Raw genomic sequence first — 16,408 nt, 5'->3', positions numbered from 1 at the left:
CACCGACCTTATGCCTGCATCAAGAGTCTTCTGAGTGCTGCAAGCATGTCCACTACCATTTATGAAATATACTCCTCCATTCCTACTAAACAGACCATTGACTGTAATTTTGTTCCTGCATTTTTGAAGTCTATGCAAAAGGAAGCTTTATTTGAGACATATGACCATGATGGAAGGGACAAACTGGCAGATGTGGAACGGCTTAAAGATGATCTTATTGACTTAATTTCAGAAGTTCTTTCCCAAACAATGGTGGAGAGATTTTCTGGGTCTGCCACCTCCTTGTTTACAAAAACATTTACTCAACGACTAAACTCTGTTACTGGAAAAGTAGTTGGTAATTTACTGGGGAGGCATGAAACCCAATGTTTCTTTGTCAATCAACAGCATCATCATGATCTGAAATCTGCCACTAAATGCAAGGAAAGGACTTTGTCTGAGGAAGAAATAAATGAGCTCAAGCGCTACGCTAATACTGTAACTGATGAACAAAATCCAGCAACAGCTTTAGAAGTTCATGTACTCACAAAGAGTAACTTGCTGGATGGAAAAGATATTTGTCTTACTGTCATAGATGATCAAGGAAAAATTCTCACAGAGGAGACTTACGCAGGAACTGACCCAGCAGCTGGTACTATTAAACTTGTGCTAACAAAAACACCTCAAACTTCTCCAGGGTGAGCTCAAACTTTACTGAAGAGAAAACACTACAGAAGAACTATTTTCTTATTTGGTGTGCTTGTAGGCATAATTGTTTTTTTGTGCCTTACAGAACAAGAGGAATGTGGAGTATACTGACTCAATGGGTCATGGGTAAAGACACACCTGTCAGTGGACACATTGATATTATACGACCTGACGGCTCTCGGGAAATTGTGAACTCCACAAATCAGAACTGTCTGTTTCATGCTGTCATCCAAGCAACAACTAAAGACCCAAATGATGTTGTACAACAAAAAGCCATAGAACTCAGGAGAAAAGTCAGTCAGGAGGTAAGAGATTATAACATAACAATACTATTACAGAAATAATAGTGTATATCTCCTATTGGTGCATACTGTATCCCCTCTGCCTGACTTAGGACAGGGAGCCTCCGGGCTGCAGGTGACTACCCCCTCCCTTGTGGGAGAGGAAATCTGTCATGGTCATCTGTGCCCCCAGCTCTTAAACCACCAGGAAACTGACCAGCTACAGTTTCAGATACTGAGTGATCTGTATGTTGGTAGCCTTCATTTGGTAGAGCCACTGAAGTCAGTAGTGATTGAAACAGAGGTGAAAGGTGTACCCCAGTAGTCAGTACAAGAGATTGAGGACCACACACTTGATGATAAGACATTTTTCTGTTTCATGCTAGACTTACTCTCCTTAAATGAGAGCTTCTGGTTGGTGTGCAGCACAGGCTGTTCTTCCCAGTACACCACATAAATAGTTCCTAGGCCTCTGACACCACTTCACACACTGTTGTAATGGACAAAAAGTATGCTCACTTCTCTCTGGTCATTAGGGGCTCCCTTTGTAGTGAGTTCTGTCAGCTGGCTGGTGACTTCCAAAATATTAGATGCTAATATTTGATAATAGCCAGCCAGTCCTAGTCAGTCCAATATTATAGTTCTTCCTTACTGAGAAATTATTAAGAAAAATGATCCAACATTACAGATCTGTGACTGGCAGAAGTTTGTGAACCTTATTTTAAGTATCTGTTGTGACTCCTTGTACAGTAATAACTGTAAGTTAAGTGTCCAGTAACTTTTGATCAGTTCTGTACAACAGTGTAGAAGAACTTTATTCTGTTCCTCAGTACAGAAGAGCTTCAACACTGGGATTTTACTGGGTCCTCACATGAACTGACTGCCTCAGGTCCTTCTACGACATTTCTGTTGGATTAAAGTCAGGACATTGACTTGGTCATTCTAAAACGTTATCTTTGTTCCTCTTTAATCATTCTTTTGTGCACAGACTTAGTGCTTGTGCTTGTTGTCTTGGTGTATGATACATTTTCTCTTGCGATTCAGTTCATGGTCAGATGTTCTGATATTTTTATTTAGAGACCACTAGAATAATCTGAATTCATTGTTCCATTAATGAAGGTAAGCTCCTGGTCCAGATGCAGCAATACAGACCCAAAGCATGATGCTACCACCAGCATGTTTCAAAGACAGACGGTATAAGGTTCTTATGCTGGAATTCAGTATTTTTCTTTCTCTAAAAATAATGCTTCTCATTTTAAAACAAAATGTTTTATTTTGTTTTCATTACTCCACAAATTATTTTTCCTCTGTCTTGTCCACATGATCTTTAATAAACTTCATGTTCAGCAATGTTCTTATGGAGAGTGATGACTTTCTCCTTGTGACTCTGCACACTGAGGATGTTCAGTGTTCACCTGATTGCAGACTCATGAACATTTACAAAGTAAAAAAGGCTTTTAGTTGCTTAGAAGTTCCCCTATATTCCTTTCTGACCCATCAGACTGTTACATGTCTTACTTTTGGAGTGATCTTTGTTAGTTAAACACCTCTGGGAACATACCAATGGTCTTAATTTGTAGAATACATCTGTAGAAATGCTCCATTTATACAGAATATATGAGGATGAGTCCAAACTCTTTAGAGATGATGATGTAACCTTTTCCACCCTGATGAACAATAACTCTTTATCTGAAGTTCTCAGAAATCTCCATTGTTTTTACAATGATCCCCTTCCACAAAGATACATCATGAAAATCAGACTTTAATATATCTCTGTTTTTTAAATAAAACAGGACCCTCATGGAGACCTGATTGTCGTCCCTTTTACTGAAATCAGATGGACTTAAATTTGACCTTGAAATTAAATACTAAACTTAGAAGTTCACATACTTTTTCCCCTCACATATATATAATATTGGAACATTGTCTTGAATAAAAAATTGCCATGTATAATATATTTGTCTGATATGTTTGATTGTGTTTACTTTGTGTTTAATATTAGGACTTTTTGGTCTGATGGCATTTTCGGTCACATTTATGCAGAAATATAGAAATTTCTAAAGGTTTCACAAACTTTCAAGCGACACTTTGTATAGTAATATTAAATTACACTTAATATTTTATAAATGTTTCTGTTTTTAATAGTGAATTATTTTATTGAAACCGCCTACATTTGGAGGCGTCTCTGCTTTATTACATTTCTTTTCATGTGCAACTTTAGCACAGTTTTGTCTGCGTGTGTGTGTGTGTGTGTGTGTGTGTGTGTGTGTGTAGATTCTAGCCAAACCATACAAATATCATAAGGCTGTGAAGATTCAGAATATGTTCAACAGAACAAACAGCTCCAATAAATTTAAAACCGAAGCTGGATTAAAGAAAGGAGACCAGGAGAAGTTTGAAAGGTTTACCAAAGACATGACTCCAGAGGACATTATTAATGCTTACCACTTGGGAAAAGTGGCAGAATATGAGAGGTAAAAGATTGATTTATAAATGTTTGTTAGACTTTAACATTAATAACATTGTTCTTGAGGCAGCCTGCTGGATTCTGGTACAAAAAACCTTACAGGAAAAGAATAACAGCGATAAATATTGTGCTTTTTTATATCATCACGCAGCCTTTTGGACATGGACAAACCCACTCCAGGAGTCATCGAAGCAGACCACATTCCACCAAAGAATAGTTTAATAAAACTTATAAGAAATCCAGAAATGGTGAAATCACTCAAAACCAACAACAAGGCAGCCTATGATTTAGTGATGAGCATGAGAGAGGACCAGAATGGAAAAAAGCAGCTCTGCATGAACACGCTCTACTCGGATCATCGACGTGCCCTGACCAGCGGTAACAGTTCTGAATCCAGAGCAAGCAGGTCTCAACTCTTCCTGAACCATCCTGAACCTTTCTCTAGTAAAATGGGAGCTCCTAATATTAACTACCATGTTTTACATTTATGTTCCCCAGAGATTTGCTGACAAACACCTTAGCAAGTGGAGACATGGAGAAAGTGCTGAAGCAGTCATTCATACTGGCTCACCCGAGATGTTCAGAGGACATCCGGAATAGTCTCGGTAACTCTAAGTTTTGTTACCTAAACCTGCTAGCTTAGTGTTTCTGATATTGACATTTTACTGTAACTCCACCTTTATCTTTATAATCTGATTTTTTTTACACAGTGTCTTTGCTGAAATGTCTAAATTTGAAGAGTGTCTATATAGTAAAAAATAGTCTAAATAGTTTATATTTAGTAAATGTTAAATTGCTAATGGCATGAGAACATTAAGATTAAACATATACACCAATGATTTAGTATAGTTTTAATTCCTAGTTTACCGTCAATCTACAATTTAGTCAACAGTATATAATTCAATCTAAAGTTCTACTGCACTGACCCAAACTCAGTTATTCTCATGATCTGATCTTATTGCAGGAATAAAACATAACATTGAAACCAGGAATTCTGGACTGTCTGGACTGGCTGACTGTCACAAATATTACAAGGAAGGTTTTGACAAACTTGTACGTGAATACAGCAGGAAGAAGCTGATTGACCAAAACCAAACAGATCGCCTGATGCAGTGGGTGAAAGAAGAGAGATATTGGGACACATCTGCAGTGGAGTATAAAGAAATTCAAGGAGCTATAAAAGCCAAATCTGTAAACAGAGGAAACACAGACCACATGAGGCCAAATTATCAGCGTCGTGAGCTGTAATGTTCACGTCGGTGTTAAGATCAGTGTTTGACTGAAAAAGAAACAAACTTAAAGGAAAAAATCTCTACATGTAGTGATAATACATTAATGTTAACTTTTTTTCTTTCTTAAATATTTTATTCTTGCATAAATGTTAATATATAAAACATTCTACAAGCTTTCAAAAGATGTTTTTTTTTGTATTCCATTAGAGCATCATGAAGTCATTCATAGTGTCAGGAATCAATACTCTTTTAATGTATAACAATCTGAGTGTTAGAAATGTCTCTCAATTTATGATAATAAACTTGCCATGTGTGTGATTAGAGTCTAAGCTTCTGTCTCCTCCTTTATTTCTTTATTTTAGTAGATTTACAACGTGTCCTAGTTTTGAAGGAACCTCGACCATGTGATCTGGATGTAGGCAGGAAGCCTGGATTTGTCCCTCCACTGTATGCAGGGTTGATGTATCTCTAAAGCATGTGACTTTCATACTCTTCTGCCAGTAAGAATGTGGCCTTCATGTAAATCCATGGAAGTTGAGTTCAGTTGGACGTCCCGTATGGGCTGGTGAGGATCTGTGACTCAAACACAAGTGTGTGGTCCAAAGCTGGAGTCTTGAGAGAGTTCAGTGTACAGAGACATCTCACCCCTTTCAGAAAGTCTAGAAACAAGTCATCAGATCCCATCTTAACACTGCCACTGCACAGCAATAGCTGCTACTGACTGTATACACAGTTCATGTTCACATCAATCATCAGAATGAAACATTAGGAAACATGTTTTTTATTCTTTCTTTCTTTCTTTCTTTCTTCTTCTTTTCTTCCTTTATTATTCAAATCACACCGATCCTGATGTAGATCCTGTGCTGCTCTCAATGGTCCCAGCAGGTTGCTCCTGTTTCTGTGAAAACATAGATTTCATGTATAAAACTTTAAAACAGCCACATTTATGCTATTTGTACTGTACCTAATTTTCTGGCCCATAACTGACACACAGTTTAGTACAGCAGACGAGGCAAGAGTTTACAAGAGCAGTCACAGTTTCAGGAGAACAAATGTTTACCTTCAGTAACTCCTTTTGTGAATCAGGATCTTCATCTCATTGTACTTGGTCTGTAAACCTCTCGCTCTCGCTCACACTCTAAAACACACACAGAGCACAAAAGGTGGAAATTTAAGTGTTTAATGTTTAATCAGACCTCATATTATTACTAATCAGTCCCTAATGGGACTGATTAGTGCAAGGCTTTTATCACTTACATCTGTGAGCTCATCACACTGCAAATGTGTCTCAAAGAGCTCTTTCCCCAGTTCCTTTACTGTATCACTCAGTATCTCCACCTTTTGTGACAGGTCAGAATGATCCTTCTCCAGCTGAATGATGGTCTCCTTCATCTCATTGTTCTCAGACTGGAGGATGCTGTGAGCCTCTCGCTCCTAAAAAAGAGGTTTAAATCGAGTGATTAAATCCTAAATAGAATAAAATCCTCATGTTCTTGATGAAGGAGCTGCTCAATGCAAGGTTTTCTCTCACTTACGTTTATTAGTAGATCACACATTCTATTAGTCTCAAAGAGTACGTTCCCCAGTTCTTCCACTGTTTCTTTCAACACCTCCAACTTTTCTGTCAGGTCAGAATTCTCCTCCTCCAGCTGAGTGATGGTCTCCACATCCTTCTGATGTTTCTCCTCAGCTTCAGCCAGTGCGACCTGAGAGAACAACAATTAAACCTCAGTGACTTTACTTACTTCTACACACACATTCTGACACTTAAATTTAAATACTGACTTATTGTCATTTTTAGGTATGTGTTAATATTGTAGGACCTTCATACCCAACTATGCAGTCCTCGAGGTTCCCTTGTACAGTTGCTCAATGGAAGGGTCTACAGGTGCACAGTGCACTGACTTAAATACCAGAGGAAGAAAAGGCCACTGTACTGTAGATTTTGAATTGGCTCTACAAACCATCCCAACATTGGGGATTCCAGATCCAAATAAATTATTTGTGCAAACAGTTGATCTACTATTACAAGATCCATGGTGGGAAGATAAAACGAGTAGCCCATTTCAGGGAATGCTTGTAGGGATACAGTGAACTCTTTTAGTTCCTCATACAGTGTCAGTTCTTCTTGAACAGAAAATGGCACATATGTCTGCAGCACGATGGCTGAGATATCACACTATTTTACTTGAAACGCCAAATCTTAAAAAGTGAGTAAAAAAGTTGTAGTGCACTAAACCCTGCAACTCTTCTTCCCACAGAAGAGGATGGAGAACCACAGAATTGTGTTGCAGTTGTAGATGAAATTTGTAGTCCAAAATCTGATTTGCAGGAAACACCATTGCAGAATCCACATCTTAAGCATTTTGTGGATGGATCAGCCTTCAGAGATCAGAAAACAGGCCACACCTGCGTAGGGTATGCAGTAGTTACACTAAATGAAATAGTTAAAGCTGAATCATTAACAGGATGTCTCTCTGCACAAGCAGCCGAGTTGGTTGCTCTTCTTCAGGTAAAGCGATCACACACAATGGCCTGATTTCTGAACTCCTGGATGCAATCCTACTACTACATTTACATTTACAGCACATGCCCTTATCCAGTGCGACGTACAAATGTGCTTAAGTCTCTATCATTGGATACATTAACTCTGGTTCACTAGGTTACATACTAAGAAAATCTATTGCCATATGTAAGTGTGAAGCACATACTGGAAAAAATTATCCCATTTCATAGGGCAATGTGCAAGCAGATTCAGCAGCAAAAACAGAAGCACAGAAACCCTCTGTAAATGACAAAATTTTGTGTATGTTGAAAATATGTACCTAAAGACCTTCAGTCACAACAGTCTATAGCTGAGGAAAAAGCCACATGGAGAAAAGCAGGAGGTGTGGTAAGAGATGGGGTTTGGTACAGCCCCAATGACAAACATTGCTTGACAAAGAAATTGTTTTCATCCTATGCTAAGTTGGCGCCTGGGCAAGATCATGCATCAAAAAGGGGGTGGGGGTTGTAGAACAGTGTCTCCAGATACTGGTACACTATGACTTCACTAACTACACCCAGAAATCTTGTGAGAGATGCATAGTGTGTGCAACAATCAACGCTGGCCCAGGGCACCCGTTACATGCATGCTTGAATCATGCATGTAAAATCTTGATGTAATCAAATCACTCATTCTACATGTGGAGTGTTGGGTCCTGTTGCTCAGCAGCACACCTAACCTCTTTAATCTTGCCCGTGCCTACCAATGTGATACTTTATTTTCTCAAAAACGTCCACAACAATAGTCTAAATGTATTAGGGGAAAAAGGACAAAATGTCCCTAAAAACACACACAGATTCCTGAGAAGAAATGTTTACCTTGTGTAACTCCTCCTTGTGTATCAGAGTCTTCTTCATCTCACTGTTTTGCTCCTCCAGCTGAGTGATGATCTTCTTCATCTCATTGACCTCAGACTGGACAATGCTGTGAGTCTCTCGCTCCTAAAACACACACAGAGCACAAGAGGTTTAATTTGCGTTATTATTTTTAAACAGAATAATCTAGCCATGGGGGTCACAGTCCAGTGACTTCTGTGCCGGTCCCAAGCCCGGATAAATAGAGAGGGTTGCGTCAGGAAGGGCATCCGGCATAAAACATTGCCAAATCTAACCATGCGAGTTGTCAGTAAGAATTTCATACCGGATCGGTCGAGGCCCGGGTTAACAACGACCGCCATCGGCGCCGTTGACCTACAGGGCGCCGGTGGAAATTGGGCTACTGTTGGTCGAAGGAGTAGAGGAGGGAGGAGAGTGCACAGACAGAGAGAGAAGAGGAAAGGTAAGAGTGTAGGACTGAGAATAGGGACTCTGAATGTTGGTACTATGACAGGGAAAGGTAGAGAGCTGGCTGATATGATGGAGAGAAGGAAGGTGGATATACTGTGTGTACAGGAGACCAAGTGGAAGGGTAGCAAGGCTCGTAGTATAGGAGCAGGATTCAAGCTGTTTTATTATGGTGTGGATAGTAAGAGAAATGGGGTAGGTGTGGTCCTGAAGGAGGAGTTTGTGAGGAATGTTCTGGAGGTGAAGAGAGTGTCAGACAGGGTGATGAGTCTGAAGTTAGAGATTGAAGGGGTGATGTTGAATGTTGTTAGTGGTTATGCCCCACAGGTAGGTTGTGAGTTAGAGGAGAAAGAGAGATTCTGGTGTGAATTCGATGAGGTGATTGAGAGTATTCCCACGGGTGAGAGAGTGGTGATAGGAGCGGATTTTAATGGACATGTTGGTGAGGGGAACACAGGTGATGAGGAGGTGATGGGCAAGTTTGGAGTTAAGGAAAGGAACCTTGAAGGACAGATGGTAGTAGACTTTGCTAAGAGGATGGACATGGCTGTGGTTAACACGTATTTTCAGAAGAGGGAGGAACATAGAGTGACTTACAAGAGTGGAGGTAGGAGAACACAGGTAGACTACATCCTTTGTAGAAGAGGCAATCTGAAAGAGATTAGTGACTGTAAAGTGGTAGTGGGAGAGAGTGTAGCCAGACAGCATAGGATGGTGGTGTGTAGGATGACTCTGATGGTCTGTAAGAGGAAGAGGTCAAAGATAGAGAAGAAAACTAAGTGGTGGAAGCTGAAAAAGGAGGAATGTTGTGAGGAATTTAGACAGAAGTTGAGGCAGGCTCTGGGTGGTCAGGTAGTGCTGCCGGATGACTGGGAAACTACAGCAGAAGTGATCAGGGAGACAGGGAGAAAGGTGCTGGGTGTGTCATCTGGAAGGAGGAAAGAAGATAAGGAGACTTGGTGGTGGAATGAGGAAGTTCAGGATAGTATACAGAGGAAGAGATTAGCCAAGAAGAAGTGGGATATGGACAGGACTGAAGAGAATAGACAGGAATACAAGGAGTTACAGCGCAGAGTGAAGAGGGAGGTGTCTAAGGCCAAGCAGAAGGCATATGATGAGTTGTACACTAGGTTAGACACTAGAGAAGGAGAGAAGGACTTGTACAGGTTAGCTAGACAGAGGGATCGAGATGGGAAGGATGTGCAGCAAGTTAGAATTATTAAGGATAGAGATGGAAGGGTGCTCACAAGTGAGGAGAGTGTACAGAGGAGATGGAAGGAATACTTTGAGGAGCTGATGAATGAGGAAAATCAGAGGGAAAAAAGAGTAGAAGGGGTGAACTCTGTGGAACAGGAAGTAGATAAGATTAGAAAGGATGAAGTCAGGAAGGCCTTGAAGAGGATGAAAAGTGGAAAGGCAGTTGGTCCTGACGACATCCCGGTAGAGGTCTGGAAGTGTCTAGGAGAGGCAGCAGTGGAATTTTTAACTAGTTTGTTCAACAGGGTTTTAGAGAGTGAGAGGATGCCTGAGGAATGGAGAAGGAGTGTGTTAGTGCCGATCTTTAAGAATAAGGGTGACGTGCAGAGTTGCAGCAACTATAGGGGGATAAAGTTGATGAGCCATACAATGAAGTTGTGGGAAAGAGTAGTGGAAGCTAGGTTAAGGAAGGTGGTGGAAATTTGTGAGCAGCAGTATGGCTTCATGCCGAGAAAGAGCACAACAGATGCAATTTTTGCTCTGAGAATGTTGATGGAGAAGTATAGGGATGGTCAGAGGGAGTTGCACTGTGTGTTTGTAGACTTAGAGAAAGCGTATGACAGGGTGCCAAGAGAAGAGCTGTGGTACTGTATGAGGAAGTCAGGAGTAGCAGAGAAGTATGTCAGAGTGGTACAGGACATGTATGAGAGGAGCAGGACAGTGGTGAGGTGTGCTGTAGGTCAGACAGAGGAGTTTACAGTGGAGGTGGGACTGCATCAGGGATCGGCTCTGAGCCCCTTCCTGTTTGCTATAGTGATGGACCAGTTGTCAGAGGAGGTCAGACAGGAGTCTCCTTGGACGATGATGTTTGCAGATGACATTGTGATCTGTAGTGAGAGCAGGGAGCAGGTGGAGGAAAACCTGGAGAGGTGGAGGTTTGCGCTGGAGAGAAGAGGAATGAAAGTCAGTCGTAGTAAGACTGAGTACATGTGTGTGAATGAAAGGGAGGGAAGTGGAATAGTAAGGTTACAGGGTGAAGAGGTGAAGAAGGTACAGGAGTTTAAGTACTTGGGGTCAACAGTCCAGAGTAATGGAGAGAGTGGGAAAGAAGTAAAGAAGCGAGTGCAGGCAGGTTGGAGTGGGTGGAGAAAGGTGTCAGGAGTTCTGTGTGATAGGAAAATATCAGCAAGAATCAAGGGGAAGGTGTACAGGACAGTGGTGAGACCGGCCGTGCTGTATGGTTTAGAGACAGTGACACTGAAGAAGAGACAGGAGTCAGAGCTTGAGGTAGCCGAACTGAAGATGTTGAGGTTCTCTTTGGGAGTGACAAGATTGGACAGGATTAGGAATGAGTACATCAGAGGGACAGCCCATGTTGGACGTTTGGGGGACAAAGTTAGGGAGGCGAGATTAAGATGGTTTGGACATGTTCAGAGGAGGGAGAGTGAGTATATTGGTAGGAGAATGTTGGACATGGAGCTGCCAGGCAGGAGGCAAAGAGGAAGGCCAAAGAGGAGGTATATGGATGTAATTAATGAGGATTTGAAGCTAGTGGGTGCAAGTGTTGAGGATGCAGAAGATAGGGTTAGGTGGAGAGAGATGATTCGCTGTGGCGACCCCTGAAGGGAAAAGCCGAAAGAAGAAGAAGAAGAAGATTTTTAAACAGAATTAAAGTTCTCATGGTCTTGATAAAGGAGCTGCATAACCGCTACACTACAGAAACCACAGCAAAGACTTCTCAACCTATGCTGAGGCCTGGGAAACAACAAAGTATCTAAATAAATAAGCGTTACTAAAATGCTTCAACTTTCATTCGCCAAACTTTTCGAATTCAGCAGCCAAAATGTTGGTGGTATAGTGGTGAGCATACCTGCGCTTAAAAGAAGTTGACCGGGGCCAACGCACGACCATTAGCGCGCTTGTTTGAGGCTAAAAGACTTGAGTGCCACTGTCGAGAAGCAGACACAATTGAGTTGCTTTCGATACAGCCTGATGAAAGAGATCTTTCTGATTTCCACTTGGGTTGTGGGTGGTTGTTTTTTTTTCAGAATTTTCAGTATGTTGTTTCAGCTGCAACAAACACTCGTTCATGCAGTATAGCGAATTTTAAGGGAGGCACCTTGTTGTGGTGAAAATGCATCTGTCACGTTCAGAGTCTCAATGTCTCACTGTGTTATGCGAGTTGAAACAACAGGCTGCTAACTGAAGCAAAGCTCAAAAGCCTCAGCATGTTTCTGCCCGGTTTCGAACCGGGGACCTTTCGCATGTTAGGCAAACGTGATAACCGCTACACTACAGAAACTACAAAGTGTGACTTCAGGCGCTCAGTCTGAAAATAAATTAAGGAACCGACAAAAGAAAGAAAGAAACTGTTTCTTCGTTTGATCGCAATAGCAGATGAGCACACGTGAAAACTGTCGCACTATGTGGGATTCAGGCTGTTTTCAGGTTGTTCCAGAAGGAACGGCCGACACAGAGCGCCAAACTCGACTCTTATTTCCTGTAAACCAAAAGCCCCTCAGACCAAATGCTTGTTTCTGCCCGGTTTCGAACCGGGGACCTTTCACGTGTGAGGCGAACGTGATAACCACTACACTACAGAAACCACAACAAAGCCTGCCCACCCTTTGCTGAGGCCTGGGAAACATCAAAGTAACAAAATAAATAAGAGTTACTAAAAAGCATCAACTTTCAGTCACCAAAGTTGGTATTACTGCGGACAAGGCGTTGGTGGTATAGTGGTGAGCATAGCTGCCTTCCAAGCAGTTGACCCGGGTTCGATTCCCAGCCAACGAATGACCTTTAACAACACTTGTTTGAAGCTCAAACACTTGAGTGCCACTGTCGAGAAGCAGACACAATTGAGTTGCTTTCGATACAGCCTGATGTAAGAGATCTTTCTGATTTCCACTTGGGTTGTGGGTGGTTGTTTTTTTTTTTAAATTTTCAGTATGTTGTTTCAGCTGCAACAAACACTCGTTCATGCAATATAGCGAATTTTAATGCATTAGGTTTTTTCCTCACTTACATTCGTTAGGTTGTTATGCTTTTTGCTAGACTGAAAGATTATGTTCCCCAGTGTCTCTACTGTATCTCTCAGTGCCTCCACCCTTTCTGTCAGGTCAGAATTCTCCTCCTCCAGCTGAGTGATGGTCTGCACATTATTCTGATGTTGCCCCTCAGCTTCAGCCAGAGTGACCTGACAGAATAACAATTGAAGCTCAGTGACTTTTTGAGTATTTACTTCACACACATTCAGACACTTTTAATTACTGACTCATTACTCAGGAGAATAGTTTAAAGTCTAAAAAAGACAAAATGTCTTTAAAACATGAGGAAACAAGCAGGTATAGCAGTCGTAGTTTAATGAGAAGCAATGTTTACCTTCATTAACTCCACCTGGTCAATCAGAGTCCTCTTCATTTCGATGTTCTCCTCTTCCAGGTGAGTGATGGACTCGTTGATCTCAGCCTGGTGGATGCTGTGAGCCTCCTGCTCTTGCTTGTACTCCTAAAACACACACGTTGAAAAGTGGTTCAAACTCAATTGCTTTCAAATGTTCAATCGGCCACTTCTATGAATATCTTGAAAATACGATGTTCATTTTAGTGAAATGAGTCTCAGCATGCAGCATAAACAGGTAAAGTCATCATACAGACCCCTCATATTGTAAAAGGAGCTGCTTAATGCCTCAGGTTTTTTCTTTCTTCCATTCTTTAGCTGGTCACACTGCCTCTGAGTCTCAGACAGCAGGTTTCCTGTGTCCTGCACTGTTCTTCACAGGATTGATGGATTTATTTACTTCTACTCACACATTCAGACACCTTTACAAACTAACTGTTCACTCCTGAGAATATGTACTGGGGAAAGAAGACTGTGTCTCCAAAATAGGAGTAACATACACACACACACACGCACACAGATTTCTGAAAAGAAATGTTTACCTTGTCTATCAGAGTCTTCTTCATCTCACTGTTTTGCTCCTCCAGCTGAGTGATGATCTTCTTCATCTCATTGACCTCAGACTGGACGATGCTGTGAGCCTCTCTGTACTAAAACACACACAGAGTAAAAGAGGTCTAATCTGAGAGATGAATGTTTAAACAGAATTAAAGTCCTCATGGTCTTGATAAAGGAGCTGTTTAATGCATTAAGTTTTTTCCTCACTTACATTCGTTAGGTCGTTATGCTTTTTGCTAGACTGAAGGATTATGTTCCTCAGTGTCTCTACTGTATCTCTCAGTGCCTCCACCCTTTCTGTCAGGTCAGAATTTGCCTCCTCCAGCTGAGTGATGGTCTCCATGTCCTTCTTATGTTGCTCCTCAGCTTCAGCCAGAGTGACCTGAGAGAACATCAATTAAAGCTCAGTGACTTTATTTACCTCACACACATTCAGACACTTTTAATTACCAACTCATTACTCAGGAGAATAGTCTAAAGTCTCAAAAAGACAAAATGTCCTTAAAACGTGAGGAAACATGCAGAAATAGCAGTCGTAGTTTTTTGAGAAGAAATGTTTACCTTCAGTAACTCCTCCTGGTCAATCAGAGACCTCTTCATCTCGATGTTCTCCTCTTCCAGGTGAGTGATGGACTCGTTGATCTCAGCCTGGTGGATGCTGTGAGCCTCCTGCTCTTGCTTGTACTCCTAAAACACACACGTTGAAAAGTGGTTCAAACTCAATTGCTTTCAAATGTTCAATCGGCCACTTCTATGAATATCTTGAAAATACGATGTTCATTTTAGTGAAATGAGTCTCAGCATGCAGCATAAACAGGTAAAGTCATCATACAGACCCCTCATATTGTAAAAGGAGCTGCTTAATGCCTCAGGTTTTTTCTTTCTTCCATTCTTTAGCTGGTCACACTGCCTCTGAGTCTCAGACAGCAGGTTTCCTGTGTCCTGCACTGTTCTTCACAGGATTGATGGATTTATTTACTTCTACTCACACATTCAGACACCTTTACAAACTAACTGTTCATGCCTTAGAATATGTACTGGGGAAAGAAGACTGTGTCTCCAAAATAGGAGTAACACACACACACACACACAGTTCACAACAACAATTTATGAGAGGAAATGTTTACCTTCAGTAACTCCTTGTTCATCAGAGTCTTCTTCATCTCCTGGTACTTGTTCTGGAGGATGCTGTGAGCCTCCTGTTCTCGCTCACACTCCTAAAACACACACATGGGGCAAAAGAGGTTTATACTTGAGGGCAAATGACAAAAAAAAGTAAGGAAAGGACATTATGGACATTATGAACAAGAATTTTAAATCTGCCTCTGTGTGTGTGTAATAGTCACCCCACATTATCTCTACAATGTGACACGTCATGATATGACATGACTGAACAATAATAGTTTCAGTGTTGAGCCGTCACTGAAGCCGTCACTGCTCTCGCATCTCTGGCTCCAAGTGCAGGTGAGCTTCAAACTACTTACCATCATCTGGTCCTGAACAACCTCTGTGTGTCGGACCAGAGCCGGTTCCGTGGTCTGTTCATAAACTGGGTCTAAAAATAAATAAACACAAAATCCCACATCGTCGTCTATGATTAAAGTGTTGAATTATTAAGAATATTTCCCACTTGTGATCCTGGTGAAACTCTACAGAAGAATTATTCCACTTTTAAACGAAGCTCCTGAATAAAAAGACTTTAGTGATGTTCAGTATCAGAGACAAGTAAACTGAGCACTGCATGTTTACACCAGGACTGAGACATAGTTGTACCTTCGGGGACGGTGGTGTCCTCGGTGGTTTGTCCTCCATCGTCCCGTTGGACATAATAATAAATGCAGACTGTCACGACTGCAGCTCCGGCGACTAACAGCAGGTGGCGCAGTAGAAGATCCAATACAACGGAATTAAATAGACTGTAAACAACCATTTTTATCTCTCCGAGGATCAGAGTAACCACAACAAACACATTACTCTCTCAGTGTACAACAGACATCTGAAAGGTCCGCGGTGATTTGAACCCAATTCCGTGTCGGTTCTGTTTGCTTCTAGATCGATTCTACTCCATGACGTCACTTACGTTTGGACATGAGATCACGTGATAGAGTTTATAAACACCGCTCAGGTCAATGTGTCTTATTATATACAGTATGTTGGGCTGAATGAATGAATAAATCAAACTGTTCACTTTTATTATTTAAAAATAAACAGTAAAGAAATACGTATTTTATTATTATTATTATTATTATTATTATTATTGTTATTTTTATTATTATTATTATTATTATTATTATTATTATTGTTGTTATTCTTATTCTTATTATTATTAGTAGTAGTATTAACTACTACTACTACTACTACTACTACTATAATAATAATAATAATAATAATAATAATAATAATAATAATAATAATAATAATTCATTCATTCATTCATTCATTCATTCATTCATTCATTTTCTACCTCTTATCCGAACTACCTCGGGTCACGGGGAGCCTGTGCCTATCTCAGGCATCATTGGGAATCAAGGCAGGATACACCCTGGACGGAGTGCCAACCCATCACAGGGCACACACACACACTCCCATTATTATTATTATTATTATTTTTTATTTTATTAGGGTTCAAGCGCGGCCCTAGAAACGGTCGTGCAGCCCAAACCGTAAGGCCTAGAGAGCTCAAACTTGGTCAGATGGTAGTACTGGTCACAGTTACTCAGGGCCAAAATCTCAGCGGAATCGGACAATCTGGGGCG

General features: G+C 41.0%; 2 protein-coding genes and 3 non-coding genes across 5 annotated transcripts; 2 read left to right on the top strand and 3 right to left on the bottom strand.

Moving 5' to 3' along the window:
* The first annotated feature begins 5 nt into the window (after positions 1-5).
* LOC132849144 (uncharacterized) lies at positions 6-4,985 on the top strand. Its single transcript, XM_060875367.1, has 6 exons — positions 6-677; positions 773-992; positions 3,243-3,442; positions 3,587-3,841; positions 3,934-4,040; positions 4,400-4,985. Exons 1-6 carry the CDS (start codon positions 46-48, stop codon positions 4,681-4,683), a joined length of 1,698 nt encoding a protein of 565 aa, XP_060731350.1. The 5' UTR covers positions 6-45; the 3' UTR covers positions 4,684-4,985.
* Positions 4,986-5,489: 504 nt separating this feature from the next.
* Positions 5,490-15,682, bottom strand: LOC132849142 (myosin heavy chain, cardiac muscle isoform-like). The gene is made up of 13 exons (XM_060875365.1): positions 15,426-15,682; positions 15,137-15,207; positions 14,780-14,869; positions 14,214-14,339; positions 13,864-14,034; positions 13,637-13,744; positions 13,077-13,202; positions 12,721-12,891; positions 8,031-8,153; positions 6,203-6,373; positions 5,925-6,101; positions 5,728-5,805; positions 5,490-5,565 (listed from the first exon to the last, which is right to left on the bottom strand). The coding sequence occupies exons 1-12, from the start codon at positions 15,580-15,582 to the stop codon at positions 5,764-5,766; spliced, it is 1,533 nt and encodes a 510-aa protein (XP_060731348.1). The 5' UTR covers positions 15,583-15,682; the 3' UTR covers positions 5,490-5,565; positions 5,728-5,763.
* Positions 11,922-11,994, bottom strand: trnav-aac (transfer RNA valine (anticodon AAC)). The gene has a single exon. It is a non-coding gene; the product is annotated as a tRNA-Val (tRNA).
* trnav-cac (transfer RNA valine (anticodon CAC)) lies at positions 12,225-12,297 on the bottom strand. Its single transcript has one exon. It is a non-coding gene; the product is annotated as a tRNA-Val (tRNA).
* On the top strand, positions 12,417-12,488 carry trnag-ucc (transfer RNA glycine (anticodon UCC)). Its single transcript has one exon. It is a non-coding gene; the product is annotated as a tRNA-Gly (tRNA).
* Positions 15,683-16,408: the final 726 nt, after the last annotated feature.

This window comes from Tachysurus vachellii, chromosome 7 (genome assembly GCF_030014155.1).
Source record: "Tachysurus vachellii isolate PV-2020 chromosome 7, HZAU_Pvac_v1, whole genome shotgun sequence".
Taxonomy (NCBI): Eukaryota; Metazoa; Chordata; class Actinopteri; order Siluriformes; family Bagridae; genus Tachysurus; species Tachysurus vachellii.
The sequence above is the reverse complement of the archived record's forward strand: the minus strand, read 5'-3'. Positions and strand labels throughout refer to the sequence as shown.

Excerpts from the sequence above, each read along its gene's own strand:
- LOC132849144 (XM_060875367.1), top strand. The coding sequence starts at position 46 with ATGTCCACTACCATTTATGAAATATACTCCTCCATTCCTACTAAACAG. Across the intron at positions 3,443-3,586 it reads AAAGTGGCAGAATATGAGAG|CCTTTTGGACATGGACAAAC; the intron begins GTAAAAGATTGA and ends ATCATCACGCAG. Across the intron at positions 4,041-4,399 it reads GGACATCCGGAATAGTCTCG|GAATAAAACATAACATTGAA; the intron begins GTAACTCTAAGT and ends ATCTTATTGCAG.
- LOC132849142 (XM_060875365.1), bottom strand. The coding sequence starts at position 15,582 with ATGGTTGTTTACAGTCTATTTAATTCCGTTGTATTGGATCTTCTACTG. Across the intron at positions 14,340-14,779 it reads TGAACAAGGAGTTACTGAAG|GAGTACAAGCAAGAGCAGGA; the intron begins GTAAACATTTCC and ends TGTGTGTTTTAG. Across the intron at positions 12,892-13,076 it reads ACCAGGTGGAGTTAATGAAG|GTCACTCTGGCTGAAGCTGA; the intron begins GTAAACATTGCT and ends TTATTCTGTCAG.